Source organism: Castor canadensis, chromosome 12, assembly GCF_047511655.1.
Source record: "Castor canadensis chromosome 12, mCasCan1.hap1v2, whole genome shotgun sequence".
Classification (NCBI taxonomy): Eukaryota; Metazoa; Chordata; class Mammalia; order Rodentia; family Castoridae; genus Castor; species Castor canadensis.
Window position 1 is genome coordinate 74,884,420 of NC_133397.1, and position 27,159 is coordinate 74,911,578.

Sequence of the window (27,159 nt, forward strand, 5' to 3'; positions counted from 1 at the left end):
TGAAAACAATGAAATAACTCTCAAAGAGCTGATACTCCTCCCATACAGGATTAGCTAACCAACCCTTCAACAAAAGAAAATCGAACTTCTATGCTCAACTATTATTCCTTTCTGGAGGTCAGTGGGGTTTTTTTTTTTATTATTTTGTGTGTGTGTGTGGTACTCAAGATCTTGTGCTTGTCAGGCAGGTGCTCTACCTGCCTGGCTTTGCTACCTGTTCAGCATTTTATCTTGCTATACTATTGATAATGCTTTAATCTTCATGTAAACTTATATAAAGGCATCAATCACTCAAGAGACTGCAGGCTAAATGCTGTTCTCACTTTTACAGCCCAAGAAATTGAGGCAGCTAGGTGATTGGATACCCAGGACCACATGTGCCAATACTGTAAAATTCTTAGAAAGGAATTGGCACAGGTAAGCACCCAGTAAATGTTAGCTAGGCCTGTTTAAACCCGTGTTCTCTTACCCCAGCAAACCCCATGATCTAGACTGGACCTCTCTCCAACAGCTACGCTGGAATGAATTTTGGCAAAACCTCTACACATACAATGGAAATATTTCTGGTGACAAAGTCCTCTTTCAAACTCTAATTTGTTTTATCACTAGTTACTACTTAATACAGTTCTTTGGATAGATAAGAGTGATCTAATACCTATTTGACTTTAAGTTGAGCTTTCTAGTATCTTTAAAATCAGCAAGTGTCTTATTAAAATCAGATTCAATGAAATATTGTAAGGGCTGGGGTTGTGGCTCACACGTAGAGCGCCTGCCTAGCAAGTGCAAGGCCAAGTTCAAACCACAGTGCCGCGAAAAAAGTAAATATGGTAACAAACTGTTTTTACTGTATCCTCTGCTAGATATTTCTTATGTATTTTAGCACTAAATCCTCCAAACAACTACCTCTTATTAAACATCTGTTGTTATGCATACCTCCCACCCCAGAACTGGGAACTGAACACACTTGCTAGGCAGTGGCTCTACTACTTGCCTCCAGTCCTGTTAGGACCATCTTAAGGAAAGGGAAGTCAATACGTAAAAAGATTTAAGTCATTTGACAGCCACTGAATGGTGGAAAAGACAAGAGTGACCCCCAGCTGGGTGTGGTGTAGCCCACACGTGTAATCCCAACACTTGGCGGGAGGATCACGAGTTCAAACCCACACTGGTTTCACAGCGAGACCCTGTCTTTAAAAAAAACAAAACTAAACTAAAACAAGCAGTACCTTAAGAGCCCAATTTTCTGCAGACTTAGCCTGGGAATTCAGATCTACCTTACACACGAAAAAGAACAAGTTCAAGTGAAGAAAGACAACTAACCACCAAACCAGAACACACACGAGAAACAGAGGCTCAGCACGGTTAGTAACATGTCCGAGGTTACAAAGAGGATGGAGCGCCAGAAGCCACCTGGCCGGCCGTGTCGTGACTCCAAGGCGCGGTCTACTCCCACGAGGTCCCGCTCGCGCGGGCTGGCACGTGGTGAGGGCGGCAGACGTATTTGTGTAATGAATACAGCCTGAAAACAAAGTTGAGAAAGAAGCGGTGCAGGCCTAAGAGGCCATCAACACAGAAGCGGTCCGCCTGGCCAGCCGGGGCCGCGTCCTAACCGACATGGCTCCCCTGGACCCCCGCACCACGCCCTCCGGCCTCGAGTCACCAGGCCTGGAGCCCCAAACGAAACACAAACATAAGTTCCCAGACGGTCCGCGCCGGCCATGCGCTGGGGGCCGGGGGCTGCGCCTGTGAGGACCGGAGCAGGCCTCCGATGGGGTTGGGGACCCGCGGCGCGCTCTGGCCGCGCGGGCGGGTGGCGGGCGCGGCCGCCGGGCATTTCCTCTTCCTCCCTACGCGCGGCGTGGCGATCGGGTTCTGGAGCCTGACCGCGACCTGCCGGCGAGCGCGAACGAGCGCCGCGCCGTGCCGTGCCGCCCCCGCCGCGCTCGCCCGCCCGCCCGTCCGCCCGCCCGCCGGCCGGCCGCGGGGCCTCCGGGCGGCTGGGCCCGGCGCGGGCAGCGAGAGGCGGGGCAGGCGTGCGGGCGGAAGGAGGCGGAGGAGGAGGAAGAGGAGGAGGAGGAGGCGGCGGCCGGGAGCCGGGGGAGAGGGGCGGGGGGCGGGCCGGGGGAGGGGAGGAGCGGGATTTGCGGAGCGCGGCGCCGCTGCCGGGAGCCGGCGGGCCCGAGAGTGACCGAGTCACGGCGGGCGCCGGCGGAGCCGCGGCGTCGGACCCGCCTCCTGGAGGAGCTCAGCCCCGGCCAGGCCCGGCCCCATTCCCGCCCCGCGCCGCCTCCCCGCCGCCGCCGCCGCCGCCGCCGCTGCCGCCGCCGCGGGAGCGCTCCCCTGCCCACCCCGCCCCCGCGGCCGAGCCCGGGAGTCGAGTGGGAGTCGGCCGGCCGGCGCGGGTAGCGCCGGGACCCCGCGGGGGACACTGCAGCCGGAGCCCGGGAGGGGCCGCGCCGCCACCATCTGAACTAGGATGTCCCGACATGAAGGTGAGAGGAGCCCCCGCCCCCACCCCACCGCTCGGGCTTCGGCCTACCCCGCCCGGGCTAGGCGCCGCGGAGGGCGGACTGGAAGCGGCGGAGACTTTGGCCGGGCCCGAGGCGCTGGGCCCGGCGGCGGGCGAGCGAGGGCGGGGAGCCACGGCGCTACTGCCGCCACGGTTGCGGCCGCGGCCCTGCGCTGGGCCTGGTGCCGGAGGCGGGGCGGCCGGGGCGGCCGGAGGGTTTGCACTGTCATGGGGCGGGGGAGGGGAGACGGCGGGGCCCGTTACCGGCGGGAGCCCGGCCCTCGGGACTGATACCGGACGCTGAGGCCCGCCCGGCCGGCCGGCCCCGGAGCCGCGGGCCCCAGCGCGGCCTACCTCCCGCCGCCCCGGAAGGGCCCGGCGCGATCGCAGAGCCGGGTCGCGGGCGGCGGCAGGAGGCCTGCGAGCCGGCCGGGGACCTGGCGGGCGCGTCCGGTCGCTGGGAGACCACGGAGCGTGTCCGCGACCGCGGGGCGGGCGGGAAGGCGCTGCGGCCAGGCATGGGAAGCTCTCGCCTACCGGAGCCCGCCCGGCCTCGCGGCTAGGCCTAGGCGCGTCCCTGGGCTCGGGTAACCAAGTTCCCGGGGCGGATCCGGCCCGACCCGGCCACGGCAGACGAACTCCCTGCCCGGCCACCTCGCCCGAGCGGGGCTCGCTCCCCCCGGCCCCGGGCCCTCATCCGCGTGCGCCGCCCAGCCCAGGTTCTGGTAGATGAACGTGGCGAGTCTGCCCATGGTCGGGGGGGCGTTTGGACTTTGTCGTAGGATTTGAAATTACTCTTGGGGTACAGCTGCACATTAGCAGACAACTCCAGCCCGGGTCCCAGGGCACAAAGACACAAGTGTTTAGGGGCCAATGGAGAGGTGTGGGACTGGTGAAAAAATAAGTTAAGTTCGATTTTGCTGCCATATGGTTTAGAAAAGGGGGAGGGGGCTGTTTTCTTTGTTTCACTCCTTCAGGGTTTTTAAATAAAAAGTATTGACAGACCTGGCGAAAAGTTTATCTTGATTAGGTGAATGCAAAATTGTGGAAGTGACTTGAAAGTATTATGTACTTAGGTTTTAAAATCCTGTATAGGAGATCAGGGAGTGGAGAAAGTTTAGTGGTGTGTGCTTCACATTGTGGGAAGGGCATTCTTAGGGAAATGAGACCTTCGGATTTCAAGGTTGAAAAACTCAGATTGATGAATCTTAAATTTAGAACAAGTTTCAGCATTTGCGTTACTGATTGCAACGTTGAGATTGACTTAATGAACCTTTTGTGTTCAAGGATTCTGTGTCTTAAAAGTAAACAAAACTAATAGGAAATACACTGTATTTTTATGGAGCATTTATTCAGTACTGTGTTCAAATGTTGGACGTTTTGAAATAGTAAGGTAGTTTTAGTCTTATTGAAAGGAACATAGAAATATTTGGAAGCTATGCCTATTTCCCTATTTTATCTATTAATTAAAATGTATCCCCTGTATCTGTAATTTTTAAAAGTTGTAATTAAAGCTACAATCAAATTTCATTTGGTGATATTAAAAGTTTATCTTTGATTGTAGTCCTGTGTACATTGACCATCTTCAATACAAAATGAAAGCGAGAAGTGGCTCAGGCTTGCTTATAGAAACTGGGTGAGTTAAAATTGCAGAACAGCCAGGCACTGGTGGCCCACTACTGTAATCCTAGCTACTCAGGAGGCAGAGATGAGGAGGATCATGGTTGGAAGCCAGCTTGAGGCAAATAATTCTCTGAAACCCTATCTCAAAAATCACAAAAAAGGCTGGTGGAGTGGCTCAGGGTGTAGGCCCTGATTTCAAGCCCCCAATACCGCATTTAAAAAAAAAAAAAATGCAGAACAGCCTTAGAAGAAAGCTGCTAGAGATCCCTGCTCCTTGCTTTAAGAAAGCATCCAGATAGCTCCAGACTGAATATTCTAATTGAAGGGTGGCCTGGAAAGAAGATTGTTTCATCCTCAGTGCTCTGTTGGAGTAATTAAAATCCCATGGTTATAATATTATTCAGTGTAACATAATTCTGTAATTTAAGTTCATTTTTTCTTATTTGGTCCTGTGGGAAGGTGTATTTTCATACAACATGTTACCTTTTACTTACTATTATTGGACTTTGGCACACTAGTTACATACCTTTCCTGGTAATTTACATTAATGCCAGATGTTTCTGAAAAAGGGATATTCCTGAACACATCTGTTGGACTTAGAGTATAATGTTTGACAAGTGATTGTCTTTTAAAGGTTTAGTTCATGACCTAAGGCAGAAATAGCAGTCTCCTGCATTACATGTAACACATGAGATAGGTATATGTTTTGTAGAATATATGCCATTGTTTTCATCAGTAGGAGTTTGACATACTGATCAAACTCTGCAAATGCAGAGTTTTACGCCACCTTCTCACCTGTCTCTTCTTCGGGCGGGCTAATCCCATTTCTTTTGTGGTATGATTTTTGAGCTCTTTTAATCATCTGTCCACTTTTTTAATGTGACCCAGAACTAGATGTAGTCTGGTAAAGGTCAGAACATTGCTGCCTATAATATACTTGCATTCAGCCTGTTTTACAGAGCCTTCTGTACACAAGTAACTTGTTACTTTGTCTTTCTGTTTGTTCTAGTAAATTGTACTGTATTATTTGATTGTATTAATGATGTGATTTTGGATCACAAAGCCCCAAGATGGAACCTGTCAAGCTTAGAGACTCATTCTTGTGAAGCAGTGGACTGACTGCATCTGAGGAAGGAGATGCAACCAGGAACATAGACTCCTTAGACTTGGGTCAGCATGCTTTGTAAAGGGCCAGGCTTGGGGAACTATAAGATCTGTCAGCTCTGCAGTTGTCCTTTGGAAAAGGAGCATTAGGCATGTGAGCATGGCTATGTTCCAATTTATGGACACAACCTTATTTCTGGACATTGACATTTGAATTTTATACAGTTTTCATGTATCACGAAATACGAATCTTCATTTGAACCCCCCCACCCATACACACACACACACACACACACACACACCCATCACCATTTAAACATGTAAAAGCCATACTTAGCTAGTGGGCAGTATAAAAATTGTCTGGTCAGATTTGGTCCATGGGTTGTAGTTTACTACCTTTGCCCTGAAGGTAAAGGTTTAAGGGAGTTCAGGAACCTGGAACTACTAGAAATCCAGAAGAATCCACTCTGCTTGATATGCAAACATTTCCTTTGGTAATGGGAGTCTCCTGTACTTCACTGGGGAGCACTATATGAATTGAACAGGAACCATTTTTCCTCAGGAGTAGGGAACAGATTCCGTACCTTCTCAGATCCTGTCTGAGATGGCAGTACTCTACAACAATTAAGTTTCTGCTTGCTTGTAGGACTTTTCTAAATTCCAGGGCCTCTTTTAAATTCACCTTGTAATGTTCTTGTCTGTGAACAACTTCCAGACATGCTATCTAGTTCTGTGTTATATACAGTGAAACCAATCATTTTCTATTTTATTTATGTATTTTAAAAAAATGTCTAGAGCTAGGGTGTAGCTCAGTGGTAGGGTGCATGCTTAGCACGCACAAGGGCCTAGATTCATTCCTTAGCACCAAAGAAAAGGAACCCAAGTGACATGTCACATGCCTGTAGTCCTGTAGTCCCAGCTACTCAAAAAACTGAGACAGAGGGATTACTTGAGCCCAAGAGTTTGTGGTCAGCCTAGGAAAACATAGCCAGGCTCTCAAAAAAAAAAAGGCTCATCCCTGTAATTCCTCCAGCTAAGGCTGAAGGATCACACATTTGAGGCTAGGCTGGGCTGTAATAGGAGAGCCTGTCTTCAAAAAAAAAAAAAAAAAAGGTTTCACTTAGAAAACAATATATTTGAGATATTAAGTATGTTATTCAGAGCTTAAAATTCACTTAATAGCTTTGTAAATTAAAAAAAACATTTAACAGATTACTCAGTGCTTATTAGCTAAATTATGAATGTTCTTGCATGATTTGGGGTCTAATTGATAACCTGGAGTTACTGCACATGGGAGTTAATCACTGGACTTTTTTTTCATTTGTTACTATGTATAAGATACTCTGCTAAGTACCAAGGAATATGGGAAATGATGAAGGAAACACAGATCGGCACCTTAAGTCTGTTGGAAGATGTATTTATACAGCTTCCACAGCACAGTGTTAGGCATGCCATAAGGAAGGGATAAATAGGTTGATGGCAAAGTATTTGCCAACTTTCTTACTAATTTTGTCCAATTTTAATTTTTTTTCAGACTGTGGTTTGAACTGAGGGTGTGGGCTTGCTAGGCAGGCACTCTACACCCTTAGACCCAATTTTGCCCAGTTTTAAAGAAGGAATCTCCTTTGACACAATCACCTTTTCTTTGAGTGCCTACTTAACCTTTTCTGTGTTACTAATTGGGATAAAATTCTTTCGAGATTTCAAGTAGAGTCCTTGTCTTTATCTTTACCTGATTTATAATTCCCCTACCCTTTTTTTTTCCTTTTTGGTGGGACTGGAGTTTGAACTCAGAACTTTGTACTTGCAAAGCAGGCTCTCTACTGCTGCAGCTACACTTCTAGTCTGGTTATTTTTGGAGATGGAGGTCTTGTGAACTATTTGCCCGGCTAGCCTCAAACCTTGGTCCTCCGGATCTCAGCCTTCTAAGTAGCTAGGCTTACAGACATGAACCACTGGTGCCTGGTGTTAATTCCCCTAGTTTTTTGAAGATTTTTTCACATGTATACTGATAGTAGATAAATAGGCAGGTGATATGTTACTAGATTTTTCTCAGAAGCACCTAATACTCTTTATTTTTAATTGACAAAAATTGTGTATGAAGTACAGTTTTATCATGTAAAGCATGATGCTTTCAAATATCTATACATTGTAGAGTGTCAGTCCTAACTTTGAAAGTTGTATCAGTCTTAGATTTATTTTTCTCTTTTCAAAAAAATGCACTGAAACACATGAGACAATCTTAGAGTGAATTGTAATACTGTGGTTTTCAGAATTTGGGGATTACAAAGCCAAACTTGATAATTAATATGTGATTTTAATGTGGGCCTTTTACTTTCCTTTAGCAAAGTGAATTGACTGACATTGAAAAGATCGTCATGTCTTCTTACAACTCATTTTACTTTAACTGTAATCTGTTAAAAGATTGTGACATTCTTACTTTCTTGGTTTCAATAAATCATGATTTACGTTTGCTTTGACTTTCAGTAAAGGATAGATAATATAAATTTAATTTCTAGGTTCTATGATTTCATATAAAGTTCAGTTTGGAATCCATTTTCTCATATTTTGACACTTGTGTTTAAGTTAAAAATTAATAAAATATAACAAAGTTTTTCTCAGAAATTTATGAAATTTCTAACCAAACAAATCTGTGAGTCATAACTTAATTTTCAAAATACCAGCTTTATAACATCTGCATAAATACCCTGGTTTTTTAAACTGGAGGTTCCACAAGTTTTTGGTGAAAGTTACAGTATCATTGAATTATCTTAGAAATTTTTTACTACAGTATAAATACTCTTGTGAGTCTACTTTCATGAATATGGATTCAAAGAAAACATTCCCAGTACTTCATAAAAGTAGATGATGTTTGTAATTTTAAAACTTGGTTTATAAACGATTAATTTTGTATCAATTTTAGTGTTGTGCTAAGGCTATGATTTTTTCCATTTTCTTAAAATGATGTTACATTTTTTTTAGTAACTGAAGTTATTCATTAAAGTTGAGGAAAGAACCCTTAAGAGGTAGACAGAGGACAGCATTTTATAAATGTGGTAATTTTTATGTATTAGCCATGTCCTGATTGATGTTGGAGATCTAGGATAAGGCAGTTTCCTAGGGGAACACATTACCTAGATTACATAAGAAGGGTATGAATGCTCAAGAAAAGACAAGGGATAGTCAGGACAAAGAGGGCAGGTGGGTGTCGGCAAAGGAAAGACAAGATGAGGTGGGCATGAAGTGTGGCAGTTCATGTCCATAATCCCACCCCCTCTAGAGACTGAAGCAGAAGGATTCCCAGTTCGTGGTCAGCCTGGATACATAGTGAGATTCAGGTCAGCTTAGGGTATGTAGTGGAGACCCTTTATCAAAACAAAACCAGTCCTCATACTTGATGGAATGTCCTGAGAGCTAGGTACCAGGAGGTAAAAGCTCATTGTCCAGTGAAATGAACAAGAGATGAATTGCTTTGTTAGGTACCTTCCATGGTGCCATCCTTGCTGCTTCCCTTGTGGCCCTTTAATCACCTGTAGAATTTTTGTTGTTGTCTCTCTGAATTGTAGCAAAGCAGAGTGGTGGGTCCATTAGTTGATAAACAGTCAAGTGGTCTCATCTCTTCTACTACCACAATATCACCCAACAGTCCAGCAAGCTTTGCCAATGTATGAATCCTTATAAATCCATCACCGCTGCTAGAGGAAGGGGAGAAAAAGGCTGAAATCAAATTGTGTCACCTTCAACTAGAGAGACAGAGTAGTGAGTGAAAGGAACCTCTTGACATCATGTCTATTTAGGTTTACACATTATCTCTATCAAATTGTTTGGGGATTTTTTTCTCTTTTTACTTGGTACCAGTGGCATGAACTTTACCTCTTTCTATAAGAGGGTTTTCATTCAGGGTCACTTTTTAAAGTGCTAAGTTGATGAGTACTAGAATAGTCACAGTTGTATTCAACTATATTTTTTGGTAATGTTCTCTTATTGTTTCTTTTAGACAGTCACCATGGCCTCCTCCCAGCAAAGTTAAGGATCCCTCCAGTGGCACCTCTGCCTTACTTTCCAGACATTTTATGCTATAATTGTTTACTTGTCAGCCTCCCCTACTAGCTACCTGAGGAGCAGGAATAGTGTTACACTTTGTTACCTTTGTACCTTACCACCTACAGTAGTGTCTGGCCTATGGGAGGCCCTGTGAACATTTGTGATTGTTAGATACGTTAGTACTTGTCTAAAAAGACTGAGACTGGAAATGCTTTTATCTTGGAAGCTGATTAACAGGGAGAGGATTGTGGGAAAGAGGACTAGGAACATAGAGATGAACAAACTACATAGAGCAAAAACAATTTAGGGGAGCTGACTCCTGGGATAAGACTGGGGTACTCTTTTGTTCTTCCTCTGGCTCTAGTTTCAGGTTAACTGACCATGGGTTCTGCATATTAATTGCATTGTGAGCTTTGAGTTTTGTTTTTCATTTCAGTCATTTGTTCAATGAATATTTGTGGACTGCCTACTCTAGTACCATTCAAAGTTGGGTCCAGTGCTTGCCACAGCTTGTTGACTCCTTACTGAAGGATGATAATATTCAGTGGATCTGAAACACAAGTTTGGAAGTTAAATGCTTTCCTGTTAGACAGGCTGTAGCTCTTTTCCAGTGTGCTAGAATTAGCCCTTGAAATTTATATTTTATGACAGGATGGTTAAACTAAATAAGTACTTTAATATTCTGGTAATATTCGCACGTAACCTACCCATTAAGCTTACTTTCATTTACGTTTTGCAATTACTGCCTAGCAGTACATTTTTTTCCCTTTACACTATTGTCTTTAAAATACAGTGCCATTCTGAAGTCTCAGAACACATCTGTGTGTATTAAAGTATGTTCAAATAGATTATTCCTCATTATCTTTTGATGCTTAAGAAAGCAAAGAATTCAAGGGGTTAAATGTTTAATTTTTGTGTTCAAAAACAGTTTTTTGCATGATAGGGTTTTGTGTGGTCCTGGAGGTTATGTAATTAACACCTGTTGGAGTGTGCAGCTATCCCTTACTTCTGTAATTCTTAGTCCACCATTATTCCCCTTTGGTGCCTTACATGGTTATAGAGGTTTGGCGGTGAAAGTAAACTGGAAGCTTTCTAAATCAGGAGTTGAGGACATGGTTGGGGGGGGGTATCATTACAGACATGTCCCTTCTTTTTTGTAAGGTTGAAGTACACACTAGGGATTGTTAAATAATGGATGGGAAACAGGTAGTTGTCACATAGTATTGTAGTGAACTACAACAGGTAGTTCAGACATAGTGATGTTCAGCCTTATTAACTGTTGAGGATTCTGAATTAATTACAATTTTGAAATGAGTGCAAACTGCAGTGTGTGTTTGTGTGGCTACAAATATAGATATATATAGTGTTGGCAGAGGTGGGGCAAATTTTCTCTCCCTAGGAAAAACAGTGATTAGAACCTAACCTCAGTGAAAGTGAATGAATGACCCATGGTGTTCCTGTGTTAGGCCAGGATCAGCATCTTTTCTCCATGTCAGATACCGTGTGTCTTCATGTTCCTTCATTGCTCTGGATCATTTTCTACAAACTTTTCTAAAGCCATATAACAGAAGAGGAGGTAGCAAATCTACTTGCAGCGTTGGAATAGACCATTGCTGTAGCCATATAAGTAATTTTAAATTTTCCAATAGCTATGTTAAAGAAAAGGTAAAGAGAGATGAAATTAATTTTAATAATTTAATACTTAATAGTGTTTCCAAAATATTTCAGCATGTAGTTAGCATAAGAATTCTTGGTGAGACACTTTTACATTTATCAAATCTTAAATCTGATGTGCATTTTTACACAGTACGTTTTAATGAATGCTGCATTTTCATCAAAAATATCTCATCTTGGCTGAGAAACATCTTTAGATTTGCTCATTGAGGGCATGCTACTTCATTTTTTCATCATATCCTTCCTCTTTGTAGGTACATTTTATACAGTATTGCCTTCTACATAATGGGTCATTAATTAACAGTGGATATCTGCTTCTTCCATTTCTCTCTTAAAAACCTAGATTTTACATTTCCTTTTCATTTAAAATTATTTTTAACTTTAGTAAAATATAACCATCATGACAATAGAAACCTGCTTTATAAACGAGCTACTAATGTACATAAATTTTAATCTCTTTGTATACCATTAAGGTAGGAGGAGTAAGGGCTTTGGAATGATTTTAGTTTGGCATTTGTAGTGTATTTTAATGTTCCCTGCTCTTAGAAGTGTATAACTTGTAAAAATTGTTAGTAGTCCAGGTCTAGATGTGGTGGTACATGCTTGTAATCCTGTCTATTGGGGAGACCTATATAGGAGGATGCAGCTTGAAGCCAGCCTGGATAAAAGCATAAGATCCTATCTGGAAACAAACTGAAAGCAAAAAGGCCTGGGGATGTAGATCAAATGTAGAGTACAAGGTCCAGAGTTAATCCCCAGTACTGCCAAAAAAATAACTGTTACTACTAGTCCATCAAAAGTTTTAGTATGGTGAATTCAGAGGACAAGTATGAGTTGTTTCTGGCAGAGACAGAATTTCCACTTGAATAAAGTGATCTTTAGGTTTGATAATTTATTTAGGTCTCTCTCATTGTATGAGATTTGATCTCTAATATCCATCCAGTAGAAAAGCAGATGGTGAGCTGGGTGTTGTGATATACTTGGGAGGTTGAGACAGGGGATTGAGAGTTCAAGACCAGGCTAGGCCACATAGCAAGACCCTGTCTCAAATAAATGAATGAATGAGTGATAGGGAAAAACAGGTAGTAATGCTCCTTTTATTGTTTTTTGTATCTTGGCAGTTCAAACTCAGGACTTCACACTTGCCAAACAGACACTCTACCACTCGAGCCACACCTCCGGCCCCAGTAATGCTCACTCATTATTTTGTTTTGTTTTTTAAAACGGGGTCTCCCTGTATCACCCTAAGCTGTTCTCAAACTCCTGGTGGGTTTACTTCTAGGCTTAAACGATCATCCTACCTCAGCTTCCTGAATAGCTGGAACTAGAAGTGTAAAACACAATGCCCAGCAGATCCTTCTTTAAAGTAATTTTAAGGATATTATTTTGGAACTAATACTTAGATCACTATCAAAGTTAGTCTCCCATTGCTGATTTCTCTTTTTGCTGTTTAGCTTATTGTTTTAGTCAGTTAAAACTAGATTTAGGTTGGACATGGTGGTACAGGCCTTTAATCCCAGCACTTGGGAGGCAGAGGTAGGAAGATTCCTAATTCAAGGCCAGCCTGGGACACATAAACTGTTCCAGCCAGCCTAAGGTATATGGCAAGACCCTGTCTCAAGAAACCAAGGGCTGGGGATGTAAGAAAGTGGCAGAGCATTTGCCTAGCATGTGCATGGCCCTGAATTCAATCCCTAGCACTGCAAAACAAACAAAACTAGAAGACAGACTGTTAGAAATTAAAGGTCAATGTTTTTCTGCCTTCATTTTACTGAACTTATAGTTCACTCAGCAGTTGGTTTTATGGTTCTACTCTTTTTCAGTCCCCTCCAGCCAGATCACTGGAGCACCAGAAATTTACTTTTTTTTTTTTCAACAACTCAAGAACTATAGTTACCCAAGTCTGGTCCAAGGATGTGCAGTATCAGCATCAATAGAACTTGCTAGAAATGCAAATTCTTTGACCCTTCTCCAGTTTTACTGAATCAGAATTTTTGGATTGGGCCTAGCAATCTGTATTTTAATAAGCTCCTACCTAGACCCAAATAGGACCAATGACCATATGAGATGGTTATTGCTGGTGATAGGCACATAATGGTCAAGGAACCATTTACCAAATGGAAATGAAGCTGCTGGCCTTGACCTCAATCTTCTTGAACCACCATGGTATTGTTACCTGAGGAAGTGAAAGTAGTTCCTCTACTTCAGTTTAGTACTGTTTATTCACTTTGCACACATTTATCAAATACATATTTGGGATCAGGTACTATTGTGGTCTTAGAAGTACCACAGTGAACAAAAAGAAGGTTCTTATTCCTGTGACAGATTGTATTAGAAGAGCTATACCAGAGGTTGGCAAACTATAGTTCATAGGCCAAATGCAGCCTGCTCCTATTTTTGTAAATGAGTTTTATTGGAACACAGCCACATTTGCTCATTTATGTTTTGTCTAAGCTACATTTGTGCTACAATGGCAAAATTGAATTGTGACCCAAAAAAGGTTGAAAATACTTACTACATGGCTCTTTACAGGAAGTTTGTGGATCTCTATAATCAACCATAAAAAAATACAAATGTAATAGAACAGTAGGAGGTGACAAGTGGTTAGGAAAATCCATAAAGCAGGTAAAGGGACTGGGAGAGAGGAGTAAATAGGAATGGCCTATCTGAGAGTGGGACTTTAAAAGAAAACTTTGGATTAAATAAGGATATTTAAAGGAGAAAGGATGCAGCAAGTGTGCAGGCCCTGAAACTTAGGATATTCTTGGAAAAGAGAGACTCTGTGGTTTAATCGAGGTAGAAAGAGGTAGAAAATGAAGTTGGCCGGATCCTTGAAGTCTCCTACAGTGAGGACTGTGCTTTAGAAACATTTCAAAAGTCCTGCAGCAATAATGGGATCTTTTTCTGCTGCACAAATGGCAGAGGCAGGAAAATAAAATATCCAATGTTATCTTCCAAACACTAAGAAACACTTCTTTGTGAATTTTTCCCATACTTTCATCACTCTTAAGTTTTGTCTTCCTCAGCCTCCATGTATTATGTACTCTACTTAGCTAATGTTTCCTAGAGGTGAGAGGTTTGGTGGAAAGCAAAATTTCCTTGTAATGCAAAACCCTTGAACGTAGAAATTGGGCTGTCTTTGTTAGCAGTTTTCAGATTACACACACACACACACACACACAGAGAATAAGAAATCTGTTTTATGTCATGAGCCAGAGCCAGTAGTCACATAATCACATACATCTGTATTGAAACAAGTTTTACTATATATATAGTTACAAAATATATATATAGTTACTTTTTTGGGGGTGGGGGCGGGGACACACTGGGGTTTGAACTCCAGGCCTTATGCTTGCTAGGCAGGTACTCTTAATACTTGAACCGTGCATGCCTCCAGCCCTGCCAGATAGTACTTAACCTTTATTTTGAAAAAACATACTCTGTTTTTTGTTGTTCTATTAAAAATAAAAAACACTGTTGTGACCATCTAGATTGACTTCACATTCTACTTACGGGTTATGAGCACTGGCCTCTGCTGTGTAATCCAAAACTTTGAGTATTGTGAGAGTTAGATACAAAATATTTTCCTTTCAAGGGAGGGTGTATGGTATGGCTGAAGCAGAAAGGCACAAGTATATAAAATAAAAGAATTGTAGTATGACTGGGACAATAAAAAGTGTCAAATCAAAATTACTACAAGTTACATAGTGTTTGGCAAGTATAATAAGATGATTTGTCAGAGAAAGTATCTTCCAAAGGACGTCATCTAAATTCAAGAAGTGAAGAAATACTGTATTTTTATAGAAAGAGTGGGGTAAGGTATCTACCAAGTAGGAGAATGGTTGAGGGTAAAATGTAGAAACAAAACATGAAGTACTCTGGAGAGAGTGAGTGGGTCAGCAGTGAGACCAGTTTCTGAAACAGAAGACTCCTGTATGTGAGTAGGAGAAGTGAGGTATATTAGAAAGAGATTGATTGACTTGTCTAAGGTTCCAAAGAGGAAGTGGGACAAGGACTTATTTGTTCTGACTTCCGGTTGAGGACTAGAAGTCTATTTTCTGATCTGTAAAAGAGGGATACTGATGCCTGTTGAGCCTCTCTCTGAGGGCTGTTGTGGAGATGAAATAAATGCCAGTGCATGTAAAAAGGTTTTCTAAGCTAGAGAAAGCACTGCATAAATATTATCATGGGAGAAAAGAGGTTGGAGCAGGGTAGATAACTGAAATATTTTGATTGCCACACAAGGTCAGTCATGTCCGTTTTCCATATAAATTATAGGATAGAGGATGGGGTAGTGCATCAAGGTTTAGGCAAGCTGGGTGTGATGGCACATACCTGCAGTCCTAGCACTGGAGAGACTGAGGCAGGCAGATCGTGAGTTTGAGGCCAACCTGGGCTAAATAAGATCCTGTCCAAAAAAAAAAAAAAGGCAGAGAAAGGGTACAATGAAAATCATACATTTCAGAAAGATTGGTGTAGTAGTATGTGAGGGATCAATTGGTGCTTGTGGCCGAGAGGTGTTGGCTAGAGGTTTTTGGCTGAAGTGAACTTGAAATAAAAAGGACTTGATGTAGTCAGTGGCAGTAGGAACAGAAAGGCGGTGAAAGGGCTTAGAAAAAAGTCTTGTGAGAGAGCAAAGAATAAAGTTTAGTTGCAAGATAAGCAGGCAGGATGCTAGAAGAATAGCAGATTCTTCTGGCAAATTGGGATCATAGGAGGACACAGGAAAAATAATGTGTTTTAATTTTTGACATTTTCAGTTTAAGGTGATGGTAGTTGATGAGATAGAAATCAGAAGTTGGAAAATATGACACTGGGGCTCAGGGGAGAGCAATCAGGGTTAGAGACAAGAATTTTATGGCCCTCTGCAAGAAGCCTGGGGATTGGCTATTTCTAAGGAAGAAAAGGGAGTTCATATTTAGGAGCAGGGACAGAGAAGGACTCAGGGAAGGAAAATTACAGAGCTAAGAGAAGAACCAAGGAATTAACTTGGAAGCCATCTGCTCTAGTCATTCTTGTCATGCGAGTATTGATATATTTACCTTCCTCTTCTTTAAATAAATATAGGCTTCTTGGGAATGGTGATGAGAGATAGAGTAGATAAGAGGCTGGGAGGGGAGATTAAACCAAGCATCTGCCATATTAATAGTAATTTTAGAGTGCTTACTATGTATCTGGCTTGTTTTCAGCTTTTCACATGTACAAGCTCATTTAATTCTCACAACAGTCCTGTGAGATCTCTATTGTGACCCAGTTTCATAGATGAGGAAACGATATACTACGAAGTTGAGCACCTTGCTCAGTGTGACTCTTTATGTCATATAGCTGGAATTTAAACTCAGGTCCCAGTTCTTAACAGTAAGCTAAACTGAGTATGAGACTGGTAGATTTATTCTTTGTAGACTGGTTCTTACAGCAGAGATGAATAGAATTAAAAGGTGTACTAAAATTTCAAAACAACTCGGCAAGGTACATGTTGTTTTCTATTATAAATTAAGAAGCTGAAGCCAGTACCAGTGGTTCATACAAATAATAAGTGCTAATGCCAAGGATGGTTCTTTTATTTTTCAAAAATTAGTGTATATTAATTATACAAAGATATTTCATTGTTATTTCCATTCGAGCATATAATATACTTTGAAATTTATCCCCCTTCTGTTACTTCTTTTTTTTTTGATGTGACTGGGGTTTGAACTCAGGTCTTTGAAAAGAAGGAGTTCTATTGCTTGAGCCATGCCTCCAGTCCATTTTGCTCTGGTTATTTTGGAGACAAACTGTTTGTCTGGATTGACCTCAAACTGCAATCCTCCCGATCTCAGCCTCACGAGTAGCTACGACTACAGGCGTGAGCTACCAGTGCCCAGCTCTATTACTCTTTTATATTCCCTCTCCCTACTAAAGCCAGGGTTTTGAACCAAGTTTTATCAGAAGCCAGAGTCCATGTTCATTTATATTTGAGAGGTCAGCAAACTTTTTATGTACAGGACCAGATAGCAAATGCAGCTTCATGGGCCATAGGGTCTGGATTATAACCACTCCCCTCTGCTGCTGTAGTATAAAAACAGCTGTAAAACTATATATAAACAGATGAACATGACTGTGAGCCAGTAAATCTTTATAGGCACTGAAATTTGAATTTTTATATAATTTCCAAACATCACTAAATACTGTTACTGTCGTCATTGTTATCACTGTTCCTGGAAATCAAACCCAGGGCCTCGGGAATGCTAAGCAAGCACTTTGCCACTGAATGTTGCCTCCAACCTAAATACTATTATTCTAAAAGTTTTCCAGTCATTAAAAAATGTAAAAAACAGTCTTAGCTAACAGGCTTTGCAAAAAATAGATGGCAGGCCAGATTTGGCCCATAGGCTATGATGTGCTGACCCCTTCTTTAATCTGTTCATGTATTGAATACTTTATGAGGAGTTCCAGCCTTCTAAGATGAGAGGGGTGGCTATAATACAGTGTAGCAAAAACTATAATAAACTTAACACTTACAGGGTATAGTTGAAAAACAGATATGGGAGACTTCAGTGTCATGGGCAAATTTTTAAAGTACCCATCCCCCAAAGAATGATAGTGGTTGCATCACCAGATTGATGATGTAGGAAAAGGCATAGCATTACTGGGACAGAAAGAGGGGCCGATACCAGGCGATGAACTTTGTCAAGAGAATAGAGCAATGGGGAATGAGTTTTTAGGAAATTTGAGCCAGGTAGTAACCTGATCTGATTTTTGTGTTTTAGAAAGATATGCTCTGGAGGATGGATTTGCAGGGAGGAAGACAGGAGGGGGACAGGTAAGTTACCACAAGATAAGATAATCGCTGTAGTTTTAGGGGAAAATAGATGTATTTGGTGATTGATTAGGCATCAGGATTATGGAAGAAGGGAGAGTTTAGCAAAACTCCAGTTTCTGGCTTGAGTAGTTAGGCAGTGCTATTCATCAAGATGCCTATAGAGGACAGAGAAGCAAGCATGCTTTTAACATGGGAGCGTGAAGCAGGGAAAAGAGAAGGGACCTCACTTTGTAGTTTATTGGGATTGAGGCACCTGTAGGGATATCAGGGAGTGTTGAATGTGTGAGTTTAAAGTCAAGGCTAAAGCAAATCCATTGTAGTAGAATTGATTGCTCGGGGATAGTGAGAATATGTGGATTGGGAAGATAAGGAATAAGGAAACTAATTATTAAACCCTGGAGAACACAATATCGAAAGAGCAGGAGATTGAAATGGAACAGCCTGGAGAGTAGAAGGAAATGAGAGAGTGTTAGATAGGAATTTAGAAAGGTGGTTTTCCAGAAGGAGGATATGCTCCATATCCCTGCAGAAAGGTCAAGACAATAAAGAATAAAGTGCTCATTGGCTTGAGCCATTGGAGTAGGGAGGGTTGTGGAAGTTAATGAGCAGTTTTAAAGGAGTGGACTGGAGCCCATATTGCAATGTGTTAAATCTTTAAGGCATCTAAGAAATTAGGGACACTCCCCAAAGATTTAGTTGTGGATGGAGAGAGAGCTGACAATAGCTGAAGGTATCTCTAGCTCAGGGTTTGGCACATAATACAGACTAGGAAAATTCATTCATTCAATAGATTCTGTGCTAAGCATTATTACTGAAGCTGGGGGTAGACTAATGAAAGATAAAGGAAAGTTGTTGTAGAGCTTCTTAGTGAAGCTGGGGGGTCAGAAGTGAAATATCTAACTTTGGATAGTGATAAGTATTCTGAAGAAAATAAAGCATAGTAAGAATAAGAGTGGAATGACGGTGGAAGATAGATGACTGGTGTGTGTCGCTATTTTAGAAAGGGAAGTCAGGGAAGGCTTTTCAGAGGAGGTGACATTGGAGTAGGGACTTAAAGTATAAAAGCCCTGTGGTTAGAATAAGGTAGGTTGGGAAGCTACTTCAGGCCAAAGATGAAGGTGGCTTGCAATAGGGTGAAGGCCTACAAGTGAGGAAAGATGTTCTGACCTGGGAGGGAAAATAAGAAGAGAGAGGGAGAGGGAGAAAGAGACAGAGATAAACTGATGTTGGGGATATTTTGAATATAAGTCCAGTAGGACTTGCTGGTGTATTATAAGGGAAAAGGAGGAACCAAAGATGACAATATGATTATTTTTGTGAATGCTAGAGAGAGAGAAGAGGGACATTTTGGAGGTGGAGATCAAGAGTATTGTTTATAGTGTATTGTGTTAGAGATGGCTGTTTTGATGTGTCAGGTGGAGATATTTAGGTCATTGGAATGAACAAACTGGAGTTTTATTGGTTGAATGAATAAGTACATGCTGCACCAAAAAAAAAAAATGGGAATCTTAAAATTAAGACTTTGATGTGATTGTTTTGCCCTTCTCTCCAATTTGAGTTATCCCAGGCCCTTTATTAGGTTACTGCAGTTTGGTGGTGTCAGCCTTACCTTTCCCTACTCTTAACAGGAGAATAGAAAGCCCAGTATGTCTTTTGTGCATGCCACAGCCATATAGGTCCAAGCCTAGAGATCTCACTGTGGAAATTTGGCCAGTTCGGCAGCTGGATAATGAATTTGTTTATTCTAGTCCTTTTCTCTCTGATAAAAATAAAGAGGAAGGTAGAATAATAGACATTCTGGACCAGAAGGAACTCAGTTGCTGCTGCAGCCTCTACCTGTTTCCCTCATTCACCTTTATCTCCACCTGTGGTCTAGGAAAGGCTAAGTCATAAATGCTACTTGAGTGACAGTCAAGACTAGAATCCAGATCCTATGATTCTTGCTCCAGCCTATTTTTCTACTGGATACATTGCTGGGATGAAAGACCCAAAACTGCAGCTTAGAGAGGATTTTAGTTCATAGATACTCTGAGGCCAGTCTTCTACATCAAGTGAAGTCTTCCTGTTTACTCTGAAGCTTTTCCTGATGCTGAATAGTAAAGTTAGGAGTGAAACTGGAGCTAGATTGCCTGAGTTCAAACCCCAATTTGGTCACTTACTAACTGTGACCTTGGGTGAGTTATTTATGAAGTGGGCATAATGTTTAGCAACCCCAGAGGTGATTGTGGTTTAGTGATTGTTACAGATGAAATATTTCAAGTAGTAGTTAGCACATAATATAAAACATCCTGTATGCCATCCTTCATGCTTTGCATGTACTTTAAGTTTTTAATGTATTTTTAATAAGTTGTATATATTACATACAAATTTTGAAATATGTATACATCATGGAATGGCTGAATCAAGCTAGTTAACATATGCAGTACTGTCTCACATACTTATTCTTTGTTGTGACTTTGCATATAATTTGAGTTCTAATAACCTCAAGGCGTATTTCCTTATATAAGATATGGTCCCTGCCTTCAAGACATTTGCATTTTAACGGGGAAGGAAGTAAAGACTGGATATACTACAAGGCTTACCTATTTAAAGTTATAGTACAGTGAGAGCTGTGAATAGTCTGTTCCTTTTATGACATTGTATAAATTCAGAATGTGTTCAGATGAAGGCCAGGGGACTGAGAAGGGGGTCGAAGTTTGTAGAGAAGAGACTTGCCTAGAAGCAGATAGACTTTGCAGGCCAGTGAGTGTGTAAGTAGGCAGCTAAGGCAGGAGAACACAAAGGAGAACTTGTGAATAGTGACAACAGTTACACTGAGGAAAAGGCCCATGGACAATTTAGTGATGCTCCATCAGGGCTACACCAGGCTTACCAAATTTATGGCATTCTTGGTTGGGTTTTGAAATTGGAGTATCATAACATGGCCATAGACATCATCTTTCTTATGTAAGAGTGTATCATTCGAAGACTTTTGCTAGCCTCATGAACATGACGTGATAAACATGTTTGATGTTGATTTAAGAGGAACTCTTCACTGATTGAGAAGCTCACGGAATGTTATCCATAGAGCAATGTCAGCCTGGAGTAAAGAGACTATATGAGCTGGCTCTGTGTTGTTTTTTCTTTGTTGTAAGATATTTTTAATTAACTGAGAACAGCACATACTTAACATACTCCCTGTTCTATTACCCATCCTTAAGATACCAACATTTTGCTATTTTTGCCCTTTATTTCTGTGTGTGTCGGGGGGAGGGGTTCCTAGCAGTGCCAGAGATAGAACCCAAAGCGTCATGCATGTTAGACAAGCACTGTACACTGAACTACACCCCCAGCCCTTTTGCTACTTTTTATATTGATTCCCTCTTTTTTTTTTGGAGGGGGGCGGTGGTGCTGGAGTTTGAATTCAGGGCTTCATGCTTGCTAGGCAGGTGCTCTGCCAATTGAACCATTCACCATTCCGCCAGCCCTTGATTCCCTGATTCCCACTTTCGCTTTGTTGGATTTGAGCATTAAAAAAAAAAAAATAGGCCCACATATCATTACTTATAGGTGTTTCACTATTTATTTTTAACTGATAGGGATAGAGTACACACTAGTTTGCACGTGTGCATGAAAGTATATTACACCTCACAGAATTAATAACTGTCTTTTTTTTTGTTTTTTTGGCGGTACTGGGATTTAAACTCAAGCCTCATGCTTACTAGGCACTCCACCAGTCCTTTTTTGTGTTGAGTATTTTTGAGATAGGGTCTCACTTTCATTTTGTCGAGGCTGGCCTCTAACTGAGATCTTCCTGATCTCTGCCTCCTGAGTAGCTCGAATTACAGGCATGAGCCACCGGCTCCTGGCTCAATTATATCTTTTTAAAGTTAGTTTATTGGTCTGGGAGTGTGGCTCAAGTGATAAGAGCATCTGGTTAGTAAACACAAGATACTGAGTTCAAACATCAGTACTACTACTAAAAAAAAAAAAAAAAGAGTTGGGGTGGTAGCTCAGTGGTAAAGCTCTTGCCTATCATGAGCAAGGCTTTGAGTTCAGTCCCTGACATTGCCAAATTATTTATATATATATATATATATAAATTTATAACACTCTCCCCTTAAAATGCTGTTCATTTGTTTGAACTTTGGGCTTTGCAGTATTGCCAAAAAAAAAAAAAAGTATTACAGTGGGCGCTGGTGACTCATGTCTATAATCCTAACTACTCAGGAGGCAGAGATCAGGAAGGTGACAGTTCGAAGCCAGCCCAAGTGGATAGTTCACAAGACCTGTCTCAAAAATATCCAACACAAAACAGTGCTAGCGGAGTAACCCAAGTGGCAGAATGTCTGCCTAGCAAGCATGAAGCTCCTTGAGTTGACTCATGTCTATAATCCTAGCTATTTGGGAGGCTGAGATCAGGAGGATCATAGTTCAAGGCCAGCCTGGGCAAATAAATAGTTCTTGAAACCCTATCTCCAAAATAACCAGAGCAGAATGGACTGGAGGTGTGGCTCAAGCAGTAGACCTTCTACTTTGCAAGAATGAAAATCTGAGTTCAAATCCCCATTCCACAAAAAAAAAAAAGTATTAGAATTAATAAGAATTTAATAACTAGGTGGATATGTACCTAGATATGCTGGGTTATAGAATAGGTGTTCCACTTGGTTTTTATTTAAAATTTTTTGTTGCACTCACTCCCCCACCCCCATAGAATTGTTCATTTCTTCTTGATTGGTGCAGAACCTAAGGCTATTAAACCTTTTTTTTTTTTTTTTTTTTTTTTTTTTTTTTTTTTTAGTTATTATTATCAGGAGTATTCTGTTCTTACAATAGTGTCCTGGCTCCCTCAAGAGATTTTCGTTGTTATAAACATAATCTCTGCCTTTCCCTTATGCCTTTAGATTTCTTCATACCTGAAAAGATCAGTCCTATGGCCATAAGTTTTTTGGTTTGCTTTTAAGATAGAAGGTAAAACAGCAATTCAGGGAGTTACTTGAAGAAGGCATACATGTAGGAAGTGGGAAGGTATAAAAGCATCCACATTAGGTCAAGGAAGACATGGAAGGGATGAGGAGGTGGGAAATGGATCACAGAGTAAGACTAGAGTCCAGCAGGGGAGGAGACCCATGTATGTGTGAGTTTGTTGGATAATTGTTAAGCTGTGTCCTGTTCAGTTACTATGACTCATATTTAAATATTGAAAGGCCTTGGGTTTGGGGAATAGTTTAACAGTGGCCTGCAAACTTTACTTGACCTGGAATTAACAGCAAAGAGTACATTTTTGTGGTACCTGGAAGACACACATAATGGAAATACAAGCTTCATGAAATAATACCATGTCAGGAGGATAGTCTGATTAATTTTCAGTTCTGCTCCATTATTGGATATTCTGGTTGTGATCCACTAGTGTTTCTCATCCCTTTCGAGGCCAGTGTCTCTTTTTTTTTTTGTTTGTTTGTTTATTTTGGTGGTACTGGGGTTTGATCTCAGGCCTTCATGCTTGTGAGGCAGGTGCTCTACCGCTTGCCAAACTTCCAGCCCATCTCATTTATAACTTTTCTAATACCTGTTGATTATCCTGAAATAGTTAATAGATAAGTTCTTAACTGTCTTAGACATTAATTACAGTGAAGAAGTTGAGCTCCTGAATCTACTAACAATAAATCAGTTTGGATTTAAAAGAAATAGCATAAAGAGACATACTCTATTAAAAGTATTGAAAAGGACCACCTGCCAAATTTTATTTGCTGTAGGGATACTATAAGACAAATTTTCGACTGTCAACATAGAGAAATAAAACTAATTAGCACATGGTCACCAGTGCATTTGACCTTATTTTTAAGTGTAGTGTCAGAATAATTCCTGACCTGACATGAGAAAACCTGGTGGAACCCATCATTATCAGCCTACATGCAGCTATAATACTTAAAACCTCCTGGAGAGTGTATGACTTGACAGGCAGTGTGGGAGAATAGAGAATGGATTGGAGGAAGAAACAATAAAATACTAACAGCTGTGTAGTAGACTTTAGGAGACATTATTGGAGTAAAAAACTAATGACAACCCCAAAATAAATAAATTCAGTAATTTTTACCACATTCTAGTCGGTTACACACAATCAAATACACATAGGATGTCACTGATGTAATTTTTTTTGTGGTGGTTCTGGAGTTGAACTCAGGTCCCTCAGTCCTTTTTGCTTTGGTTATTTTTGAGATAGGGTCTTATATTTCCCTAGGGCTGACCAGGACCACAGTTCTCTTACTTATGTTTCCTGCTCAACTGGGATGACAGGCATGCACTACCATGCTCAGCTATTGGTCTTGATGGAGTCTCACAGGCTTTCCTCAGTCTCTACCTCCCAAGTAGCTAGAATTACAGGTTTGAGCCACTGCCTAGTCTTGTTATCTTGTTATGATTTTTTAAATGTTAATAAAATTAATAAAAACCGTGAGTTGTGATAAGTTCCTACTATTTAATAATGTTTGGAAATAAATATATTCATCAGAGTCTTAATATTTGGGCGTTACAGTTATAAAAACAGTCTAATACATGTATTTTGTACTACAGTTTTGTCATCAATCTTTTTTCTTTCTTTTTGTATGGATTTTGTTCATTTGTTTTGAGATAGAGTTTTGCTATGTATAGCCCAAACTTGCCTCAACCTTAAGGTCCTCCTGCCTCTGCCTCCCAAATGCTGGGATTAAAGATGTGTGCCACCACATCCATCTAAAACAGTTTTTCTTAATTTATGGGTAGTGGCTGTATCAATCAGAGTTCTACAGAGACTGGCCCAATGGGATATGCAAAGATTAATGAGAGGGTTCTTAGAAGCTGAGAAGACCCAGGAGAAGCCTGTCTGCAAGCTGGAAAATGAAGGATGCTGGTTAGTGTCCAGCATTTAGGTCCAAAGACTTAGAGCCAGGGAAGTCAACAGTCCCTGAGGTTGAAGGGGAGGTGAGACTGGTTTGAGTTTCAGAGTCCCCTGGCTAGAGAGCATGGAGTTCTGGTGTCTGAGGGCAAAAGGGAGATCCCAGCTGTAGGAGAGAGGAAGTCCTTTTCTCTCCTTATTCTGTCTGTAACAACAACGGAGTAGATGGTGTCTGCCCACACCAAGGGAGGACCTTCTCCACTCAGTCTGCAGACTCACATGCCATTCTTCTCTGAAAATAGCCTATGAGGGCTGGGAGTGTTGCTCAGTGGTAGACCATTTGCCTGCCATGTGTGAGGAGTCCCAGGGTTTGACTCCCAGCACCAAAGGGAAGAAGAAAGAGAAGACACTTAGGGACACACCCAGAAATAATGCTCTCCCAGTTTTCTGGTTATTCCTTAATCCACTCTAGTTGACAGCAAAAATTAACCATCATAGTGGCATGCCTGGAAAGTAAGGGTACACCAAAACTGCAAATAATGTTTTGTGTTTATGTGAAAGATGGAATTAGGTATTATGCTTACATAATTGTAACGTTTTGTAAGGTTCCTTTTTAAACATCTGTTGGAGATTTGGAAAATTCTATGGGATACTACCTAATTCTTTATTAAACATCCTGTGCATTGTATGACTCCTAGCCACTTTAACACTTACTCCAACAAATGCCAATCACTGAATACTCTCTGCAGAGTTCCACAGTGCTTCTTGGGTGTGGTACCTCCCAGTTGACAACTACCTGGGGTGACTAAAGCCATTTCACTGGGTCATAAATTACAGTTTGAAAAACATTTACAGAAGGCTTTGATATCTACCAAAACTGGTAGAATTGATTACAAAATTATACATAAGAATGGTTCTTTCATTGAATCTGCTTCAGTTAGCTTGTTCTTTTTTTTGGTGGGATTGGGGGTTGAATTCAGGGCTTCACACTTGCAAAGCAGACACTGTACCACTTGAGCTACATTACCTCCCCTCCATTTTGCTCTGGTTATTTTGGAGATGGGGATTCTTGAACTGTTTGCCTGGGCTGGCCTGAAACTGCAGTCCTCCCAATCTCAGCCTTCCAAGTAGCTAGGGTTATAGGTATGAGTCACCAATGTCTAGCACCTTGGTTCTTTGCATTCAAGTTTTCAGACTCCATGACATACTAATGATTCCTGACTTCCAATTTACATAGTACCAGTGTCCTGTGAAATATACAGAAATCTTTCAAAGCATGTTTCAGTTTGTCTCCTCTAATTTCTGACAACTTGTATTGATAAAGCATTCACTGTGTTGTAAGAGAATCATCCTTTGAATCAGGTGCCTCCAGTTTTTTTGTTTGTTTTGTTTTTTGTGGAACTTGGGTTTGTATTCAGGGCCTTCCACTTGGTGCTCTACCACTTGAGCCATGCCCCTGGCCCTTTTTAGGTTATTTTCAGATAGGGTCTCTTGCTTTCTCCCCTGCCCAACCGCAGATGACAATCTTCCCACCTGTGCCTTCTGTGTAGCCAGGATTACAGATGTGTATTACCACACCTAGCTTATTTGTTGAGATGGGGTCTTACTAACTTTTCTTGTTATTTTCGACAGTCATCAGGTTTGGACTCAGGGCTTTGCACTTGCTAGGCAGGTACTCTTCCACTTGAGCCACACCTCCAGACTTTATTTTCTTAAGATAAATTTACTTTAGAATAATTCTCAATTTACAGAAAAGTTATAAAGGTTGTGTGGTTTAGCTACTTGGCATATACTCTTCACTAAGTTGTCCTTAATGTTAACATCTTAACATTACCTTGGCACACTTTTCAAAAGTGAGAAACCAGGCTTCAGTGTGGCTCAGTAGTAGACTGCATGCAGGTGCAGTGCACTGGGTTCAATCCCCTGCACACACACCAAAAAACCCAAGAAACCAACATTGGCACATTATTAGTAACTAAACTGCAGACTCGGAATTTACCCATTTTCCCTTCCAATGTCCCCTTTCTCTTGCAGAATCCAGGATACCATGTTGCATTTAGTGTTGCTGGTTTGTGAACTCTGTAGCTACAGACAACTGAATTCATTACTTGGAGTTGGCTGTACACAAAGCTGTCACATCCTCTCAACACTGCCCTGCTCAGCTGTTCTGCTGACTAGCCTGTTTTGCCTTTTAGTAATTTCTCTTGACATATTTCTAGATACTTTGCTATTCAAGCAATATACTGTATTTCTTTCCTATTTAGACACACAAAACTATATGCAGTTCTTCACATGTACTATGGCAAGAGTAAAATGTTGAGGAAATGCTACATTTAGGGAGGTTGCATGGCTGTTTATGCAGCTTAAGCCTGCTTATTTGCAGGCTTTTTTTTTTTTTTTTTTTAACAACTGCATCTCATGTTGGGCCAGTATTGAAGCTGGAGTTCTCCGTAGTTCATTTATTCAGATTTTTTTTTTAATCACATGAACTGTTGTTTGTTTAATCCAAAGGCAGGACCTTATATGAATCTTTTAAAATTTATCTTGTTT

The 27,159-nt window shown here is 41.4% G+C and overlaps 1 protein-coding gene across 3 annotated transcripts in view; it reads left to right on the plus strand.

Annotated features, from left to right (window-relative positions):
• Window positions 1–2,329: 2,329 nt before the first annotated feature.
• The window catches only part of Kcmf1 (potassium channel modulatory factor 1), a 64,497-nt gene continuing 39,667 nt past the window's right edge, over window positions 2,330–27,159 (plus strand). The window contains exon 1 of one of the 3 annotated variants that reach the window (XM_020163377.2): window positions 2,330–2,492. In XM_020163377.2, coding sequence (XP_020018966.1) covers window positions 2,477–2,492 — 16 coding nt within the window. In that variant the 5' untranslated portion in view covers window positions 2,330–2,476. Of the gene's footprint in view, window positions 2,493–3,052; window positions 3,235–17,735; window positions 17,757–27,159 lie in introns of those variants that run through there. The other 2 variants (XM_020163378.2, XM_074050093.1) reach the window with 2 other exon arrangements.